Source organism: Varroa destructor, unplaced genomic scaffold (assembly GCF_002443255.2).
Source record: "Varroa destructor unplaced genomic scaffold, Vdes_3.0 BEIS01000006.1, whole genome shotgun sequence".
NCBI classification, from domain to species: Eukaryota; Metazoa; Arthropoda; class Arachnida; order Mesostigmata; family Varroidae; genus Varroa; species Varroa destructor.
This window is the reverse complement of record NW_019211459.1, coordinates 6,344,713-6,365,439: the sequence shown is the minus strand read 5'-3', so window position 1 is coordinate 6,365,439 and position 20,727 is coordinate 6,344,713. Positions and strand designations below refer to the sequence as shown.

The 20,727-nt window shown below is 42.7% G+C and overlaps 2 protein-coding genes across 23 annotated transcripts in view; one reads left to right on the top strand and one right to left on the bottom strand.

Moving 5' to 3' along the window:
* Nucleotides 1-20,727, bottom strand: part of LOC111253553 (basement membrane-specific heparan sulfate proteoglycan core protein-like) — a 231,847-nt gene that overhangs the window by 3,006 nt on the left and 208,114 nt on the right. For 13 of the 19 annotated variants that reach the window (XM_022813121.2, XM_022813110.2, XM_022813115.2 and 10 more), the window contains 29 exons: nt 20,222-20,718; nt 19,717-20,045; nt 19,005-19,501; nt 18,301-18,753; nt 17,638-17,765; nt 17,105-17,372; nt 16,467-16,768; nt 15,953-16,191; nt 15,089-15,252; nt 14,491-14,608; nt 13,976-14,124; nt 13,544-13,678; nt 13,186-13,352; nt 12,513-12,979; nt 10,426-10,749; nt 9,877-9,891; nt 8,973-9,493; nt 8,712-8,763; nt 8,317-8,492; nt 7,990-8,086; nt 6,729-6,869; nt 6,444-6,600; nt 6,155-6,279; nt 5,647-5,940; nt 5,264-5,467; nt 1,538-1,677; nt 914-1,115; nt 634-731; nt 199-354 (listed from right to left, as the gene is read on the bottom strand). In XM_022813121.2, coding sequence (XP_022668856.1) covers nt 199-354; nt 634-731; nt 914-1,115; nt 1,538-1,677; nt 5,264-5,467; nt 5,647-5,940; nt 6,155-6,279; nt 6,444-6,600; nt 6,729-6,869; nt 7,990-8,086; nt 8,317-8,492; nt 8,712-8,763; nt 8,973-9,493; nt 9,877-9,891; nt 10,426-10,749; nt 12,513-12,979; nt 13,186-13,352; nt 13,544-13,678; nt 13,976-14,124; nt 14,491-14,608; nt 15,089-15,252; nt 15,953-16,191; nt 16,467-16,768; nt 17,105-17,372; nt 17,638-17,765; nt 18,301-18,753; nt 19,005-19,501; nt 19,717-20,045; nt 20,222-20,718 — 6,615 coding nt within the window. Of the gene's footprint in view, nt 1-99; nt 355-633; nt 732-913; nt 1,116-1,537; nt 1,678-5,263; nt 5,468-5,646; nt 5,941-6,154; nt 6,280-6,443; nt 6,601-6,728; nt 6,870-7,989; nt 8,087-8,316; nt 8,493-8,711; nt 8,764-8,972; nt 9,494-9,876; nt 9,892-10,425; nt 10,750-12,512; nt 12,980-13,185; nt 13,353-13,543; nt 13,679-13,975; nt 14,125-14,490; nt 14,609-15,088; nt 15,253-15,952; nt 16,192-16,466; nt 16,769-17,104; nt 17,373-17,637; nt 17,766-18,300; nt 18,754-19,004; nt 19,502-19,716; nt 20,046-20,221; nt 20,719-20,727 lie in introns of those variants that run through there. The other 6 variants (XM_086992110.1, XM_022813116.2, XM_022813114.2 and 3 more) reach the window with 6 other exon arrangements.
* LOC111253555 (uncharacterized) lies at nt 1,703-10,001 on the top strand. Of its 4 annotated transcripts, none has more exons than XM_086992115.1 (7): nt 1,999-2,412; nt 2,841-3,457; nt 3,790-3,816; nt 4,392-5,974; nt 6,534-8,050; nt 8,319-8,528; nt 9,104-10,001. In XM_086992115.1, exons 1-4 carry the CDS (start codon nt 2,337-2,339, stop codon nt 4,458-4,460), a joined length of 789 nt encoding a protein of 262 aa, XP_086848241.1. In that variant the 5' UTR covers nt 1,999-2,336; the 3' UTR covers nt 4,461-5,974; nt 6,534-8,050; nt 8,319-8,528; nt 9,104-10,001. The 4 variants fall into 4 exon arrangements, with proteins under 4 accessions (XP_022668860.1, XP_086848241.1, XP_086848240.1 ...); XM_086992114.1 differs by having other exon boundaries at nt 2,002-2,412; nt 3,790-4,571; nt 5,631-5,974; XM_022813125.2 differs by lacking the exon at nt 1,999-2,412 and adding an exon at nt 1,703-1,909 and having other exon boundaries at nt 3,790-5,974.

The following is a 20,727-nucleotide window of genomic DNA, read 5'->3' as shown; positions in this document are numbered from 1 at the left end:
AATAAGAAGTTAAAGCGTGCAATTAGAGAAATCAAAGCTAAGTTACTGTATGCGTATTGGATCAAACCGATCACCAACAAAAACAACCGGAAACCTTACGCGTAAGAGAAGGAAAAGGGGTAATAACTTCGTTATTAGTTATTATTAAAATGTTAATTGTTGCTCTGGCGCAGTTGAGCTGTAGTGTGAATCGCGTACATGAGCGATACAGCCTTCGAACCCGGCAAGCTGTGAGGGTGCTGCTACATCGGGATGCAGTCGGACCTTATCTCGAAGAAGTCCGCCCACATATAGGGGCAAGCCCAGGTCAAGTCCTTTTGTATGACCTTTACTCGTGCCCGCATAGCGCGTACCCTGCGTTAATGCAGAAACAATAACATACAGAAGCAGAAGTGACTGATGTCGCCAAATGTACTTGCTTAAAAATTATCTTAAAATTATCATTTTTGGTGTAGGCATTGTTTTATAATAATTTTCGCAAAACTTTTTTTCAAAAATTTTGCAGAATTATGTTGTCACCATTTTTTTTTTTCATTGATTTTGGGGTCTCACCAATCTCATAAGCAACTAAGCATTTGACTTTATCACGTTTGTGAAGACTGACATTAGATGAGCTGCGATTTTATTGCTTACCCGAACGACGAGCTGGCCACTTTTCGCCATAGTTGATATTTCAACAGGCACCCATCCATTGGGCAAGAGAGTTTCTTTGCTTTTTATAATGGTAACACCTAGAGCCGTATATTTTAACCATACTTTAATATTAGAACACCTGTACTCAGTGGAAAACGTATCGAACTAAGAATTTCTCTCTGTAACAATATTTTCTATCTCTACGTTCTCTAAAGGCCATATTTAAAGCTGGTCTGATCCAAGGTTGACTAATTGTTTGACCGGCTCATCATGAGCTTACCTGAACCAGTGTTAAAACGGAACTCCAGTGTGGCATTCCGGATGGCCAACGCGACAAAGTCTCCATGCCCATCAGCATTCTGCGCAGAATAGAGCACAATTGAATCTCTGGCAACATTCCGTGGCCGGATTCGTAGGCTCACATTGAATTTGTCCTTGTGTCGAGCGGGTAGTCGGTAGGCTATATACGAGGAATCGTCGCCCTGAATCAGAAGCAGGAATGAGCAGTGAATAATATGCGTACATCTTATCTTATATATATTTAAACATCAGCCTTGACTCGTAATGCTTTTCTCCGAAGAGCTCATCTGAGGCAACACAGTACTAAACGATATACATAATCTAACATATGTACCACTATGGAACGTATTCTCTAAGCGTTATTTTTTAGCGGACTAAATATGTACTACATAGGCTTTTTTTTTTTTATTTACTACTATAAAGCTGTGACAAGTTACTCAACGAATCAATGGATACAGTCAATGTGTATTTGTAACAATTGGAACAACAAGTTTCAATTGAAACTTAATAGTAAACACAAGAAAAATAGTTTCTAATTCCAAACTACTCTACCTGTGCTATTTAATCCAAGTCACATACAAGCAAGCTCAATACTACGACAAACCTGGAAAGATGGCTCTACGATGGTAACGCTTTGTTCGCAACGCAGTCCGACGCGTCCAAATGGACAGAAACAATCAAAGCCTCCACGAGGCCGATTAACGCACATACCCTCGCCACATACTCCGGGGTAACAAGATTCACCTGTAACGGGCAGTACTTGCGTTTATAGTGGTGCGCCCCTGCTAACTGCAATCGTTACTTAGCCCTCAAAAGTGTTTTTTCAGCCGTTAGTCAGCCTGAACTTTTTTTAGTCAGGATACACTAACGCCATATGTACATGCATTTCAATTTGGTGCTCCTTTGTAACGATACATGCATATGAGTCTGCAGAAGAATACACATCACCTCACCTCACCCCTGAGAGATATAAGGAGTAAGTTGTGATATAGTCTATTCAACGAGTAACGATAGGAGATGATCGATTATAGTACATAGTGAATGCCACTTTCGGCCTGGGCTTGAGACATCTCGCTCTGTAAGACTGACATTTGCAAGAAAGGCATCAGCAAGGTATACTCTGAAATCTAGCGATGCTTCGTTAGCAACGTGCACGAGTAATCTGTCTGTTATTAAGGGACAAGTTGACTGCTAGCTCCGACAGCCTGTAGCGTCCATTCCGCCAACCGCTGTGATTTGTTACGTGGAGCCTGACTTTCTGTGCGTGTCGACACTGTGGCAATCGTACTTTGGACAATTTGGAGCTCAGTCGATTATCTACTGGGTAGTTTATTATATGTCTGTCAAACCTGGCAGGTGTATGTACCTATGGTTACTGCAGGAGTCATAGCTTCGCGATAACGATGTGGTGGGAAGTAAAGTGTTGGCGAAATTTACATCGTCCGCTCATCCTGACACTTGCCCTGCTCCTCGTCCAAGGTAGCTGGGTTTTCCTGCTATTGAACTAGAGTGACCCACCGTCGAGCGAGGACTTTTCTTGCCGTCCTACTCAGCTGATAGGGAAGCCTATCGCTTTTCAGGCTCACCGGCCAGCGACGCGATCTGAGCGACCGTAAACGATTTACTCCCCACTCAAATGGCGTGAACGTGTTGAACGTTTCTTAGTTTGTCATTGTTGATAGTTTGTAGTTGGATAACTGATGGATTACTCGTCTAAGGAGAGAGTAAGCATTTTCGGTGTTGCCATACAAGGGGACATATTTTCCATAAGTTTTCCGATAAGAAAATCCAGAATCTTAGTTTCCAGCTTTGTTTGCTTTTCTGACACTCGACAACAAGATAGGCCCTTCTATTACGAATAGCCTTCTGATGATAGTTTGTATTGCGTTAACTTTGTGTATCGCTAGGTGTGGTCGCTGGTAGACGTCGGCCTTATCCAGACGAGACGTCGGTTGATTTCGATAGCAAACAAGAGAGTAAGAAGCACGCCGATGAAATTGGGCCTTCCGATCTACAGTCAAGACGAGTTCCTGTCTCCGATATCGTACAGGAAGGATCGGCAGACGGGACGCACAACGCCCGGCATCCGAAACTGCACACGACCAAACGCGCGTTCGCTAGTGTCAAGAAAGATAAATTTATGGCTGAAACAGGATTTAGTTTAAAATTGGCTGATCAGTCAATCGCGTTGAAAAGCTCTCGCGACTCAGCCACAGTAGTATCAAAAAGGAATAAGAATTTGACTGCTGACGCAGCTGAGCGCTCGAACAATCACGCCGGAGTAAGTTCCTTGTCATCGTCAATAGGCTCGTCAAAGCACAATGGTTCATCAATACGCACGGGTACTATTCAGTTGAATATGCCCAATTACGATTTCGAGGATAAGAACATAGGTTCGCTCGTGGATCTGAGACCGAAACCGAGGAGTCAGGAACTAGCCCGTGACATAGTAAGACCTTATGCCAAGGACAGTAGCTCAACTGAGGGCCCACACGAAAACGGAACTAAAAAACCAAGACAGGAGGTAAATCTTGATATCCGTCGTCGGCATACATAGTTTCTTGTTAAGTCACCTATGAGATTTCAATTATGAGGTTTGTCGACACGCACGCAGTATATGACACTATATGCTTTTAGCGCCAAAGGGCCGGTTTCACAGCACGAGTGTTATTCCACCAATAAAACGACAGTTATATCCTAATTTACGTTTAGCAGGATAGAATAGGCAGATGCCTTGAAAAATGAGAACTCTATTCTTCCCTTCACCCCCCCCCCTCCGTGAAATCGTTGCTGGTCCCCGATCTGTCTGTAAAATCTTGTGCGTATATATGACCTGTTGATCCTTTGATATTCCAGGTGATCTATCTCACACCCACTCAGAAGGTACTGCTTTACGTTTTGTTAGTTGTATTTATCTACACTGTGATAGTGACCTTGTTCGTCCATTTATACTGCCTTTACAAATGTTGCGTGTCAAACGAGGACGAAATGCTTTGAGCAAGCAAAACCTAATGTGAATGGCGTTGATGGCAGGGCAAGTAGCTTCGGTACTGAAGGGGCTATACGTAACCGTCCGGTACCGAACAACTAATTGGTTGTACTTGTTTATTAAATGAAAATCTAATCCCATCGGTATAAGAGGAAAAAAACACGACCATTCAATATCAGCAGCGAATGCAGTGGTAATGGTACGACGGTTCTGAAGATTGTTCAGCAGGAACGGACTAATTAAGTGAATTTTTATGGCCCTTCAACAACACAAGAAATGTTATAATAAAGAATGTATTGCTATAGTGTCTGTAGGGTAGTGGAGCTGCACGTTGACACGCGCACGTGCTAGCACGATGCGTTACTTTTGTATTTCTAGAAGTGCATGCGAACAAGTTCTTTAGAAATGTCCTTTTCGCACTTGCCTCTGTCTAATTTGTTCACATACCGAGCCTATTTTGCCTTTTTAGTTTGGTGCTTCGTCACGTTTATTGTTCGTAAAATATAGCGTGTTTGCCGGACTGGATTATATGGCATAAATGTCTGTAGGCCTTTTTAAGCGATACATTCTGGAACAGGACAGCATACAGAGCGAAACAACCAAAATCCACTTTCAAAAAATGATGCTGCAGTTAAAAATATTGCCTCAGGTAGGTGGCTGCGTTGTCTTCGTCTGCAGTAACTCCCACCGGGGACGCTGTAGTCGCTCATAGTTTGAGTGTGTGTAATACCGTGAACTGTTAAAAATGACGCACCTTTAAGTGTACTCGATCGTTTTTTATTCATAGACCATTAAAAGGTTTATTATTGGATCATTCAGTAAACTAGAAATAAGCAATTTCATTTTCTGGGCTCGGCAGAGATCATGAGATGCATTCCCTGTGCTGTAATAGTTAAAAAAAATTCATAGCAAAAGATGTTACAACAGGACTGAGAGCGACGACTGCGTCCTATTACAAATCAAGCACTTCATTATAAAAGCCTAAGAGTCGTCTTGAACACGAATCGCTTAGTCTTGAACAGGTCATAGGTTAGATTAGTCATAATCGGATGTCTTAAACGTAGGCACCTATCTACACCTATTAGGCTACCGTTGCCTATGTTTACCTAAAAATAGGGTCCAGAACGCACAAATCGGCAAATAATATTGCCGAATATGAAGCCTAAAAGGCCGAATTTGATTGATTTTTTTGTTATTGACTTGTTGGTCGGATGTTTCTGCTTGGCAGGCGACTGATGACACTAGCGATTTTGCTTAATCAAAACTCTAAACGGCGAAAGATCGAAAGATTAAATAAATAAATAAACTGCTCAATAAACTGAGGCAACTTTGGTCGTTTACCTGTGTGCAAACATGTGTCTCCCGTAAAGCCCGGAATGCATAGGCAGCTGTATCCGGCAGGTGTTGGTGCAGGCTGGCAGACCCCGTTGTTGAGACACGGGTTGAGGGCGCACGTGTCGCATTCAGTCACTCCTTCGGAAAATTCTGTTCCGGTGCCTTGTAAGGCAATCTGACGAACCCCCACAACGAGTTCGCTGATACATCCTTGAGCCGAAAGCGGTATAATAGAATGCGAAAATGAAGTCGGAACTTCAAATATTACATACATAAGTAGTTCAAACAAATAGAAACGCTTATAGCTTAAACTCTAAGTAACGCTTCCATTTCGCAGTGCATCGCATGTTATTATGTATTATGTGATTTTAAGAGATTCAGAATCATACCGATGAAACCGCTTGTGAAGCCATTTGCCTTCGAAATATTGCGAAAATCCGGCACTCCACCTAGATAGAGTGGAGCACGCAAGTCTAAGCCGGTCATCGGCCCTCTGGAGTTTCCTCGTATCTCCGGGCCTGAATCAATTTGCAGATGGCCTTCCCGCAGTTGGCGGCCAAATCGTACCAAATGCCATTTGTCCGTTGTGATGGGAAACGGTGAACGCAGTAGACCCGGGCCAGATCCGATGTCGAAACGGAACTCAATGTATCCGTTCACAAGGCCAAGAGATATAAAATCAGCTATAAAAAGACATCGAAACATTCTCGATTAAGAGTAAGATCACTTTTTCGTTTTTTTTTCGTGTTGCACTCTTCTGTGTTTTCGTAGACGAGGTTTGCGTTTATGCTCAAGCGAGCTGTATAAGCTCGAATTCACACAGGTAGCAAGCAGCCCGTGCTTCGAGCGCATTTGTTTTTGTTAATGATTAGTATGCGTAAGTTGTTCTTACTGCACCTGTGTCTACGTGACCCTCGTTTCCGTTATAGAGAAGCAGCCCGTCCAGTTTATCAGCCCGGAATCGAAGTTCAATATCAAATCGTTTATATGCATCGGGAATCGCCGGCAGCCGAATATATGATCTGAAATCGTTTATCGAAGTGGCATACCCGTTCAATTAGATATCGGCGGTCTGCTTAGTCCAACTCACGATAGAGTTGGACTAAGCAGATGTTATTCTACGTCGTTTTATACTGTAGTCGGATGAGTGAGACGTTTTTGTTAACTTATTATTAAGGCCACTTACCTTGGCGCTTGGACAAAACGCGGTAAAGCGCCGGTAACTACCACGTGGGTGGGCACCTCTAATCGATAATTTTCATTTCGGGCAATGCAGATATACGTTCCTGCGTCGCTAGGAGCCGCGTCAGCTACGACAAGTAACTCGTTTCGGGTCCGTGCTTCTTTACGGCGTAACGACCAATACATCGTGAACACAACAACTTAGTAGGCGAAATCGTTAGACTTCAACGAAAGCGTGAAGTTAGTTCTATGGCATGAAATCGTTGCTGATACTTTTTAGCTTACTTACTCGACGGTAGCTTCCCCGACGGTAATTTGGTCCAGGTGTACGACACAGGCTGATCCAAGGACGAATTACAAATAATTTCGAATGAACCTCTGACTTTAACGTGCTTTACATCGACTAGATCAGGATCCAGCGTAGGCATTTCTGTTTAAAGAGTTGTTTGATATAATGTTATCCATAAAAGTACTCTTTAGCGATTTACGTTATCGAATCTATGATAACTATTAAAATATATAAGTTATCAATTAACTTATTTTTCTTTTTCTTTCACCTTGCTATGTTTTTTAGGTTCGTTGTAATAAGTAGCAGATTTTCGTTAATGGGCTAGTTAGGGCTAGTTAGTAACTAGGCTAAGTTAAAAAGTGGCCAGAGTTTAACAGAATATACTTACCCGTACGTTGTTCAGATAATGCAATTAGTTTGCCAGAGTAGGGCATGCAATGTAACATAAGTGAACATTTAATTAGCCTTATATTCCTTTATATATTTAGCTTTATATATTATATAAAAATGATGTTAAGGCACATTATTTCGTATTTCAGTTACATTGTCTTGTTAATGCTTTGTATTGTGATTGGTTTCATGTGATTGTCCGTGGTAAGCGAACGCATGCAGACCTCTTAGGACCTTTTTGCCAACTATTGTTCAACAACCTACTTCGTCCTTACGCGCAATTCTCTAACCTAGTCTAAATGATCTATAACGTAACTTAGTATGATTTTTGGTACAAAAGTAACTCGCTCGCAAGCTAGCGTTAATGAAATTCAAATATTAATGCTATTCAGTGAAGAACTATACCTAGATCTGATTGATCGTATCTAAGGCTATAATATAGCTGAACGAATCAGAAGCAAATTTAGACCGGAAATCTCATGAAGAGATGGATGTCCAGATGCTCAAAAAGATTCCATATATAATTTGTTCCGCGTTGGAGTACGAAATTTTGCTCGTTCGTTAGAATAGGAGACGTTTTAAAATCGTTACGGATTGAAAGGAAGAACACGATAAACGATGAGTTATCTCTGTGAGCGATAATTTTGAGGTTATTTCAGACCTATTGGATTTTGATAGCTGTTGGTATCTACTTTATAGGGCCCCATTTTAGTTTTTCAAGAAAACTAAGTGACTGCGTCGAACTGCGTAGCTAGAAAACTTTTTTCCTAAAAGCTCTATGATAGGTAAGACGTCGCATGTGTCACAATAGTTGTAGGGAATCTTTTCAGTATTACCAGTGGGTTTGCGCTTCGTGTGTCAAATGACTTACTCTGAATGGTGAAGACGTAGTCGCCATGGAAGGATCCCTCGGAATTTTCAACCAAACACCGGTAAACCCCGCCATTTTCGGAACGGACACGGTTTATCTGACATTATAGATCGAGATTAAACGCAGATAAATTGCCGATTAAGGTATTAGTTTTTATTGTGCGAAGTTAGGCCAACGAACTAACGAGCCAAAAATCATAACGAGCTGCTTCCGTAGTCAATTAACTACGACCTGATATCTTGAGCAGCCGCGAAGACACACAGGCATGCTCTGCGTTTCCTAGTATTGCATTCAACTTAATATGAAAATAATATCGGATTTATTTACAGTTAGCATACTGCCAGCGGCAATAACATTATCGGGTAGGAAGGACGCTCCTAGTCGACTCCAGAGGATTCGGGGACGTTGATGAGCTCCAGCTACGTGGCATAGAAGATCAACGGTATCTCCCGGAAGAATAACCTCTTTGGAGGCGCGCACAGACACCTCCAGTGAATTCGGTTCTATAGTAGCACACATGACAGTAAAGAAAAACTAAGGTAAAAGGTCAACTATGACTGGTAACAATTGATTACTCTAGTATCGTTCAATCTATTTTTAACATAGATACATAGGCATACCATAGGTTCAGATCTACTTCGACTAGACGATGATATTTGTGATAGTAAGTAAAGGTTTATTAATATGCAAAGATTCACTTTTGTTTCAACGCTATTTCTTACCTCGGACATTGAGGACGACGTAATCCTTGCCAAGGATCTGACCCTCCTTAGTCTGAGAAAAAGTTAGTACGTTATTATTACAATGTCCTGCTTTGTCAACATGAAGATATAAGTCAGACTGCCAGACCACGGCCTGTATTTCGAACAGCCGCTAAAAACTCAAATGCTTAAAGCCTTATAGACTTTAATGTCGCATATATTATGGCCGGAATGAAAAGCTTCTTCATTTCATTTGTCAGATATATTACTATATATATGTACCTTGATTGTGCACGAATAGCGTCCAGCGTCGCGTAGCGTAACGTTTGTAAATCGTAATGTGCCTCGATGAACTTTGGAATTTGCGGGCAGTGTCGTGAGAGTTGATGACCCGCCAGTGTTGCTTTCGTTAGGTGAAACTTCCCATTCAACGTGGCGCTCCACCGACCCGCTCGAAGGACATCGAAGTTCGACGGTGTTACCGACCAGCGCGGTCTCTTCACCTCGTCGCCCTGAACGAGGTTGTCCGGCTTTACTAACCAGAAGCATTGACGCCGCAGACGCGCGACCTGCGGCGTTTACAGCTGTGCAGCGATATCGACCGGCGTCATTTCGACGTACACCTCGCAATTCAAGAGTGTGACCCTGACCTCGAACTCGAGCTGTAACTGGCAGGAAATGTCCACTGTCACGTGACCAATGCAACGCAACAGGCGGATCACCCCAGGCCATGCAGCTCAGTCGAGCATCCTCCCCGGGTTGCACGCTTTGCTCAGACGGATTCACTGATATTCGTGGTGGACCTGGACAGAGTAATAGAAATCTATGTTTCAGTGTACTGTTATACGTTGAGGTGTTTATAACAATTATGGCTCTCGAATATAGGAGAAATTACTATGTTTGCATTGTATTATTATATATTACTGGTTTCTTTAGAAGAAGTTTATATAGAAATGTTCCACGAGAGTTGATGTATCAAACTATAGTGTGCCGTTGTGCAGTCCGTAAAGTGAAAAGCACTAATGCATTTATAACGCCAAGGCTAGCCTGAGTATAAATTAAGTTTAACTTTATTAGTATATGAATTGTACTAAAGTTCAAACTTAGTCGATTCACACATTTAATGTTGAAAATTCGAACAAACTTAGAAATCTTAACACAGATAATCTTAACTTTTCCCTCTTACCTCTAGCGTATACTCCTGAGAGCATGAAATGAAAAATATCTATGGCGTTAAACTTTGAACTGTTAGCTTTATTACTTCATGTACGTATTCTATAAGTAATAATGTTTCCGTCATAGATTTGACCATCTAACGCGTGATAACTTAGTTAGGAAGACCCACTAGGAACAGTTTGTAAGGTTGTAGTTATGCTATGAGACGCGATTCAGCAAAATTGCGTAGGGAAACATTCTACGTAACATACGGCTAGGACAACTGTAGCTCAAGTTAACAGATTACCTTGCTCTTTATAGAAAAAGAAAGACAACGCGATCACAAACTGTCGTTATATAGGTTCAGAGTAAGTGTATTTCAATGTCCGCTTGATACGTAGTTACATCATGATATGATGTTGGCGAAACAATGGCAGGCATATCGATAGTGCTGGATGAGGTCCTTCGATCCAGGTGCTGCACAAGGTTTTACCACGTTAAGTATCCTACGTAGTGTCGATATCGTGATTTCAAAAGGACACCAAAAGAGTGTGGGGTAAGACGCGCGGATAAAGCTTACCGACGATTGATAATTTCGTTGACCTAGAAAATAATAAGTGCTCTCCTTGAAGCGCACGACACTCGTATAGTCCGGCATCGTCTTCTACCGTTGAGCTGATATACACTCCACCGCCATCTGGAGACAATGTGACTCGTTCTCCGTCAGGTGCTAAGGGTCGACCATCCAATTTGTTCCACTCGAGTCTCAAAGGCTGGCTAACGGTCGCGTCACTATCCTCGCTACCGCTTAGACGACAACGCAGCTCAACGGATGCCCCCAATCGAGCTGAAATGACCTCGTCATCGACAAGCAGTTCAAGTACGCCGCTCGTTGCTGACTGGACTATTGGGATGAAACGAAAAACATAGGACGAAGGTGACTAGTTAAACATCCAAACCTAGTTAATCATTTATATGTATACACGGCGTTCAACGAAACGTACCAACTATAAAGATAATAACTGGCCAAAGTTCTGTGTTTATCCTAAGGTCCCATGAAAGTGTGTGATATGATCAAATTGGGTCTTTTCATTTGATGTATTTGTACATGTATGTGTATGTACGAATAAAGTAGATAACGTTATACGCTACACTAACTAGCGCCTCGATGCGTTTACATACTTTCTGGTCCAACACAAACCATGTTGGCTAATAGTCAAATTGGAGATCAGTAAAAAGGAAACAAGAGTTTGTTCTCCCGGTATCAGATGCACAACCGTAAGACCTGCAAGTGGCAATGTACAACATAAATGGGAGCATGTATATTACAAATGTATAAAATTCGTTACAAACACGACGAGATCCGCTGTGTCGATGTATTTATTTATGAAAAGGAAGACGAAATTATTCTTCTTAAGTTCTTAAGAAGAAATTCTTATGGACGTTTCGCAATCAGTATGAGTATGTGAAGTAATGATATTTCTATTGCAATTGAGTATCTTCGTTGACAACACTGAAATGAACACGAACCAATGTCCAGGATCGGCGATTACCACAAATTTCGGTATAAACAAGCACAGCATAGCACAGACTGTTTCTGTGGTTAAAGGGAGCAGTTACAACTAACGATATGGCGGCTCATTTTTATAGTAATTGACGTGCGGAATTACCTAGAGGCGGGATTAAGCATTAGGTTATGTCGGAATAGCAGGCGTAAATAGCAACACAAATGTAGTTGAGTAGAGGCAGCACATTGTTCTGCAGATTGGTAAGCTGATGTGTGTCTGGCTTCACATGCAGGTTACAGCCCCCGTGTTTCCGTGCACACAGCTATCGCTTCTTATTACGTTCCTTATTACTTGCGCATTGGCTCCGAATGATCGAATACGTCGTTTTTTTTTTTAAATCTATTTTATGTTATGTGTATGCATACTATGATGATAAACTGGAAATTACATTAGCAGTTGAGCTCGCAATTGTGATTTGCCAAAATCAGCTGGAAGCATGTAACATAGTCAACGTGTGAGATTTTCTCGTTGGTTCCGTGCGTAACTTGTTAATAATCTATTTTGTTGTACATTTACTTGGTTGTGGATTTACAAAATGTCACCTGAAGTGGTTCTTGTTAAATGATAAGAGTAAGTTCCTAAGGTCGAACATGTTCCTTTTAGGGAAGCCCTTCTCTTAGAACATAGTTCTAAACGCGAAACCACGCAATCGTCTCTGGACGATCTCTTCAAAGTTATAACTTGTAGCAGTATAACCTTACACAGGGTAATTATCATCGGCCCTGAAAGGCAGACAGATCCTGTAATGGACAACAATACAAATGCCGTCCTATCTAGCGCTCGCCCCACGCTGCAGCCTGAAAAAACGCAACGGCCAACTCTAAAACCACTCTTTCAGTTCATCTAAGAGATACATTGAATGAAACATGGCTTCCAGTTCGAAACTGAACCACAAGAACAATTGCACATATGAAAATTATGCTCTGCATCAGCCGCTCGTTTTCGATTCAGCAGGCCATGAGTTTAAGTTGGATTTTTTTTATCAGCTCTTATTATGGGGGACCTTTATCGATTAACTGGTCGTTCGACTCTGTTGGACTCTTTTCCTCGATGGGATGAAAGTGGGCTCGCAGTGGGGCGAGGTAGATGTCCGGCGTACCTATGACGAGCACGCTCTCCTCGACCACGTTCCTCTCACGCGGCTCGACTCCCTCTGGCAGTTCGCCTTGAGACTGTTGACCTTTTGGCAGTGTGCAGCATGAACATACGTAGTGGCCAGCGTCACTCGGGGCCACACGTTGAATAATTAGTGAACGGGTTGAGCCGTGCACGTCTTGGCTTGAGTAACTTGTTATAGCCTGGCCCTGTTTGCTCCAGCGAAGCATATGGCCGCTGGTAGTTGCTGATTGCGACAAGCCTAATAGGAGCCCGTCAGCACCAACCGACATAGCAAGACAGTCTAACCGGATCGGATCACCTGTTCGCACCGTGTACGGACTACGTTGAACGATCCGTAGTGATGGCACGCCACGAAGAGCTAATTGTCTCGATGCAACCATAATACCTAATGGATTTTCGGCTGTGCACGTATAAGTTCCGACCTCCGCTGCCGTGAATCGGTTAAACCTGCAATGGTCCAGGGAGGTGTCAGTAAACTAAGTTTTTCTCACTAGAATAGACCAGTTAGTCTAGATCAGTTACACTGTTTCCTGAAGATTTTCTTTTCGTCTTGAAAACGTTCGGCTTATTGGAAACTAAACTAGACTTACAACATTACTATCGAAAATCAATTGCCTTTTAAAACAGATCGAGACAAATTTAGAAGGTCGTACCGAAGAACACCCTCAACCGAGAGGTCAGCGCCAGAAGACAAAGGTGCTCCGTCAGCACGCGCCCATTGTAAACGGGGCGCAGGTACACCGCTTAAAACTCGACACTGCAATAGTACAGGTGAGCCTTCTTCTACCGGGTCCATATATCCTCCAGGGTAAATATCGACCTGCAAAGAAACGTTTTCAGTATCTCATGAAAACAACCTATGTCATAATTATATGCTGAGAATCCTGTGTAAAGCATACATTCAAGAAAGACGCAAGCAATTGCCTTCAACTGCAGTCCATACGTTTAATTGCCTAGTACGTCTTACGGGATATTTTTTTATTTAGTGAGCAATGTAACTGATATTTTGACCTCTGGAGCCGCGCGACGATCTACTTCAAGCAAGCTTGTAGCCTGGGCAGAACCCTCCCTGTTTTCCGCGGTGCACACGTACATGCCTCGATCAGACACTTCAACCTTTTCGATAATCAATTCGTCTTCCAAAGACTGAAATAGGAAGCGCGATAGAATCCAGTTCTACTAATTAATCGCACGAAGCCATCTTGGTTAAACTCATAATGCCCCTCGATGATTAAATTAAACGCTCACGAGGGTCAGTAATAATCAACATAAGAGGGGTGTTCTAAAAAAAACTTGTAAGCCTAAAATAGTAATAATATAGTTATTGGAAATATTGGACTAGTCAACAAGAAAGGTACCTATTTCGTTTTCATCGTTGTTTGACTTCGCTTCTTACAGACGCCTTCGAAAACACTGTTCAGGTTATTTTTACAGAAAACTTACCAAGTGTCTAAACGTAAGATTTGCCCCTATGCGGGTCCACGTGAGATAAGCAGACGGCTGAGCACGGGCTGCGCATCGTAGACGTGCATCTTCACCTTCCCGGACTGTCTGTCTTTCTGGTTCGATATGCACGATCGGGCTCGTGCGGTCTTCGAATAAATAGGCATAATTATGGATATTTTATTATAGGAAAAGACAAAATAAGAGCGCTCACCATGCTATCATTGGCAGTTATTTATAACTATCTGAAGCTGATTGCGTTTAGTGGCAACATCAACCCTAGAATTAGAGCCATGAATATTATTGGCAATAGTCTGACTAGAAGGATCTGCAATTCAAATGCCTTTTTAATAAACATCATTGGTTACTAAATCCATATGTAACACAAACAATTTTTCAGCGACCTCCTTTAAACAACCCTCAGCCTCCTCCCTTTAAACAACATGAGGATCAAAATTACAGATCAATGTAGAATAGAGTACATCGAATAGAAAATTCATCAAAGTAATACTTACTGGTAATAATGGAGATAACGGAGTCGACTGAAGCTGACCCGTACTTGTTATGTGCGGTACAGGTATAATTGCCCCGATTGTGCTCCTGAACGTTGTAGATAAGAAGTTTGCCACTTACCTTAAATACAGAAATAAACGACACGTATGGAATAGTTGTTCCAATATTGGAATGTCGTTCGATCGTTCAATAATGCAACGGTGTTTTGACTACTTAATGAGTCTTCAGTTTACTCGCGCATCCATTTTAAAAGGGTCCCTCATTGTACAGGCACAGCGAAGTGCGAGAGCTGACTTTGATGGAGAAACTGTAGCAATAGCCCTAATTAGTATTTTCCAAACAGGACACACAAGGGCTTTAAAAAATGTAAAAGTAAGTAGATAGACAAAGTTAGAAGCAGGCGTTTGGCTGGAAAAGTTTTACTGAGCAAGCCCCACAACGATGGCGTCGAATTGCATTTATTTCTCTATAGCCAGATAGGGTAACCAGACACGCGAACAAGTGTTAATTTGACCCCCAGAGGCATCTTTTTCCACAAATCACTTGCCACACAATGGAAAGCTAAGTATTATCATGCTGAATAATAAGCTTCGTTCTTACCAGCTGTGTATTATGTGGCAGCACTCCATGTTCAAATTCCCAGGTCAACTGGGGTGCTGGGTGGCCGGATGGGGCGCACTTAAGCCAAATATTCTCCCCAGGCAGGACTTCAACCGCAGAGGGACTCACTGTGACCTGAGGGGCCTGCGTAGCGCCTATATCATCTATACAATGCCAATATGACAGAAAAATGTTAAACAAATGCATGTTTACAGGCGTAATAATCTGGCCATGCCTGATCCAGATCGGATGAGCACTACTACTCATGTATGTGTTTAATGAGTCAAAGAACATTTGAAACACTTCCACACGTCGCGAAATGTCGATACTTTCCTAGCTTGAAATGAACGCTGAAAAGCTGTACGTGGGTAAATCAGAAAGGTTTTGGACTATCATGTATTTCCATTAAAATGAACAAGTTTTAGCCTGTTTCGAATGAAAGCCCGGCTTACTGTAATTTTACTATGTCGTCAATACTTAGAAAGCCTTCAAAGGACACACAGCTCGAGCTCATTATATCTCAAAGAAGAATAGCAAAAATGACTGAAGAACGTCTTTTTGTGTCCTATTTTTTGTAGATCGAAGTCATGGTGCAGATCAAATATTAGTCATTCATAGATACCAGTCCAGACACCTTTCGCTTAGCACCTGTATATGCGTCTCTAAACATAATATCATAATTAAAAAAAAAAAAAAAACTTTTAATGTTCTTTGAAATGGAATGATGCGACCGGAGATGTGTATCGATAACGTCAGTTTTCAAATATAACGCGCCGACTACGGATACATTAAACGAGAAGGAAGTAACTTCATCAATCGAATAACCTCCTGCTCCGTTTTGTTCACCCAAAGTTCTCCACTTACCTCCACGAACGAAAAGGACAGCCCGCGCCCTATGCGAACCGGCGACGTTAGTGGCCAAGCAAAAGTATTCAGCTTGATCGGAGCCACGGGCGGACCCGATTCGAAACGATCCATCAACGAAGGTTGAGTCGGGCGAAAGAAGCCCATTACCCGCCTTTTCCCATCGTAATTCGGGCACTGGATGCCCTGAGGCAATGCAGCGAAACGTCACTGGCTGACCCGCGCTAACCTTTAAAAACCTGCAAAGGGACGACGTCAGTGAACTGCTTCCGAAAAAAAACCCTATATGTTTGTAATGTCATACCAGTATCAATGACTTTCAATCTGATATTAACGCTTTGGCATCAAGGATTGTGAATAGTTGGAATTAGGAAAAATCTAGGGAATTAAAGTAGCATTTATTGTTGATTGCATTATTATGTAATATATCTACCCTCTGTTGTCACTCAGTGATGACCCAGTGAGAAGAATTATAGTGTACACTCAACTATACCAATTCTGATATTAAACTCACTGCGGATCGATGCGAACGCGTGGACCAATGCGGGTTTCAAGTCCTTCTACAATTAGAAAAGCGCTGTCCGACAGAGCGGGGTTGCTCAGTAAGGTATCTGTGCTGTGTGGGTTAGGGAACATTGGCAACGTTGGACCTAGAATGTGAGGCTGTGGCCCAAAGCCTGGTAAGGCAACGGAGCACATATACGTGCCGTTATCATCCAGGCGGGTATCTACGATTGTCAGCAATCCTGAAGCATCGGTTGCGCGTGCTGGGAGCGGTAGACCTCGCTCTCGGCTCCAAAACACTGAGACTGGCACCTGTGAAACAAAGTTTGATCCATTGATTGTTCTACTCCTATAACAGAGGCGTGATGTTACACAATTCTATCATAAGAAACTTATTCTACTCAAGCAGCTTGTACTACTGATGCGATATATAAGGAGGAAGAAACAAAGCGCATAGTAGTTTTTACTAATAAAAGCTGATTATTTAATTGCTAAATCTTTTTGCTGCTTTTACTACTAACTAGAAAATAATAATAATAAAAACAGAAATTTTTTCGTTATTTACAGGTGTGTCTCAGATCAAGTAGACTATATCAGCAGTACTGTATTAATGTGTGGTTCATCGATATGCCAGAATTTATTACTAACGTTAGATCTTCCGTAGGCATTGCATCTTAACACGGCAGTTGCTCCTGGGGCGACACGTAGAGTTTTGGGCTCGTGGACTTGAACGCGAACGAAGCTTAGTGGGTTAGTGGTATCGTTGTTCGCGTGCTTTACGCAATGATCCCCCAGCCGAAGTGGGTTTCCGATATAGCCTGTAGAGCAAGTCTCGCAGTTGCGGCCAGAATATCCGATAGGGCACGCATTACACGTAGCCTGACCGTCCGTGTCCAAAAAGCACGTCTTTGAAAATCTGAACATTTAGCAAACAAACGAAGTCGGAGTCAGTCGTTCAACTAAAACATTCCCACGGTTTCTGCTTGTTAGTTACGGCGTTAGCTCAAAAAGAAAATGCTATTAAGCTTAGTCAGTCATTTATTATTGCTCAATATCGCGTGTTCATTGACAAGCTAATACTCAAAACCATACTGCATCGTATAATACTACTTCGACCAGTAACTTTTTTTACTATGTTGAATGATAATTCTGATCAGGAATAAGTTTAAGCGTAAACTTACTGATTAGAGGCTTGCATATGAGGGCATGGACAGGGCTTGCAGTCCTCGGGGGTGCCAACCGTGGCGTCCCCGTAAAAACCCTGCTTACAGCGATCACAATGGCCGCCCGCTGTGTTATGTCGACATCTCTACAACGATGCGGAGTGTATGGGAAATGTCAAGATATCTTTAAACTTATTAACTAAATACATTCCTAAAGCTTCTTCTTTACGATATACCCGAAGATTACGAAGGTACAATATGTATCCTACAATATAAAGAGATTCTTTTGATGTGAAAGAAGTATACTGTAAAGAAGTAATAAAATATTTGAATCATAAATTCAAATTTTACGGTATGAATAACAGATAATAATATATGATATAATTATATTATTATTTTTTAAGATTACTTAATAATAATATATAACAAATATTAAATATTTAATAAAAATATTTTAAAGAATAATAAAACAATAATAATAACAGAAGGGGCAGTCATTCGTCTTAATGTCACCAAACGTCGCACAGAATAAACTTACAAAGGACTAAAGACCGAAACAAAAAGCCCTAGATCCTACCATATCATGCTACATTATTGCGTGCTATTAATTGACACGATGCCCTAGTATAATGATATAAGCTTTACCTATACAGTCGTCAATATCCAGCTTTTCCTTCTTACCATACACTGGCCGGTCTTCGGGTCGCACGACTCTGAATGTCCGTTGCAATGGCAACGCGAGCAGCGAATTGCGTGAGGTACGCTGAGGTCCCGCAGGTAGCCGGGGGCGCACTCTTCACATGATAGACCGGCGTAACCCGGGGGGCACGTGCACTGTTCCACCTCGTGCGCTACAATCCCGTCTGGCGAGTCGGTGGCGTGCGGCACAGCGGTCGACATGTTCACGCTGCTTAGCGACGTTAACAACATGCGCGAACTAAACGTAGCTCGAATGAGGAGCACTTCGATATTGGCCAGCACGCGAAGAAGGTCATGACGGGAGGCCTCGGACGACAGCGACGTCTCCGGGTCGAAGTGTCGCCAGTCGAGCTCGCGAAGTGGAACTCGATAGCTCCGCTGTTCTGCCGGACTCGGTGGCGGATGCAGGATATAAAACAAAGTCATTCCGTTGCCCTGCAGGCAATTTTGTGAGGGAAATTGCGCAGGCCCGAAAGAGATGACAGAAGAGGTTATTTACTTTTGTGACCTCACAGTTGAGAAAAGAAGAACACTCAATTGTTGCACTAGGTTTGCACAGGCAAGTAGAAACAACAAATTCTGGTCGGATTGAAGCTAAACTATTCGATCGATGGAAATAACATCTATTAGAGCACCACCACTTTGAAAAAAAAACATGTAAAAATTAGGAAATGCTTTGAACGTACCGTTATCTGGATGTCGGCGTCGTTGAATGGTTCCCCTTCGGTTTCGGCCGTATAGTGCTGACTGAAGCTAAGATAGCCCCCGTATGAGGCGAGTTTGTTACCCAAAAACTGTTCAGGCAATGACCAAAATAACGTCTCCTGACTAGAAAATGATGCAAATGAGACCGAGTTTAGAGAGGGGTTCACCACAATTCCTTCGGTGATTTGCTGCATTTGTAAACGATCAGTCAACTGAAAATGGTGTTGGAAGGGGTCATCGAGGTCGGCGAGCGCCATAAAAATTTCGGCACGATAAAATGTTGATGAAGTGCATTTTTCGGTAACTTCAAAACAGAAACATGGTGTGCAACCGTGTGGGTTGCCGGCCTCCAATTGGAAGTAGCCTTCCTTGCATCGCTGACAATTTTTACCCTCGACATACTCTTTACAAGCGCATTGTTCGCTGATATCGCAATCCTCGCTAATGCTGCCCCGCGTGTCACACTGGCACGAAGGCTCTGTAACAGACAGCGATTGAAATATGTTTACGTAAAGAATAACAGTTTTGCCAGAGATGCTCAAAAACATCTTTCCTAAGTACTGTTATTCGAATGCCCGCCAGGCAGTGCAAGGACGCTCTCTGTGATTTCAACAGAATTCAAAAAGAACGGTCTTCATGTATCCTTTCTCTTAAAAGGGGTAGTCAACAAAACCAGCTTTCGTTTGCTCTTACCAGAGATATCAGTACAGTCGCTTGAAGTTCCAGCGGTGGCATCACCTACAAAGCCGGGTGCGCACTCATCGCAGAAGTCCCCAGTAGTATGATGTTGACAATCTCGGCAAACTCCTGATTCTGGATCACAATCTGATGAGTGGCCATTGCAAAAACACGGCTCACAGAGTCCGAGAAAAGAGCCGGAAGCCGAACGCGTGAATCCTCGTTCACAGGCTTCGCAAGAAAGTCCACGATAACCACGAGGGCAACGACATTGCTCGACTGAGAGGGCTAAAGCCTGGCCAGTGTTAGAAGGAACTGCAATGTCCAAACTTACTTCCACCAGTCTATAATCAAAAGAGTAGCCAAGAATATAGCAGGCTGTAAATCGCGTTTAACATACAACAGATAATAATATGACAACTTTGGGCGAAACGACAATAAAACAAGTTCAGCAAATAAATTACAATAATGGCCAAATGCGGTTATTTTATATTGTTCATGCTGTGGCATAGAAACGTACGCGGCGAGCTCGGTGTCGTCGACGTAAGTTGCTTTAATAAGGATAGCCTGCAGGTTGGCTAGGACTAGCATGAAGTCCTCGCGGCGGGAGGGGAGGCCGTCCGCTTTCACGAACGAACTCTCAAACATACGAACGGTCAGCTGCTGAGCAAACATGCCGGACAATTTGTCGGCAAATCGGTGCTGCAATGTTGCTCGGGTGCCGACGAGGATGATGTCAGGTTCTTGGTCGCGATAAATGCCGCCACCTTCATAGCGTAGCTTGACACGGAGCTCGCCGCCATAGGCAAGCGTCTTTCTGCCCAGAAAACGTTCCGGTAGCTGCCAGTAGGCGACGTCAGATGAGCCGCGAGCGTAGCTGTAATTAGCCACGCTAGCCTCCGAAAAAACCAGTTCTCTCCGAGTGGTTTCTGCCTTCAAGCCAGAGTCGCTAGTAGTACTGCGATGCTGATCAGTTATGCGAACATCTTCCGTTGACGTAGTAAAGCGGAGAATCTCCTGAACGAG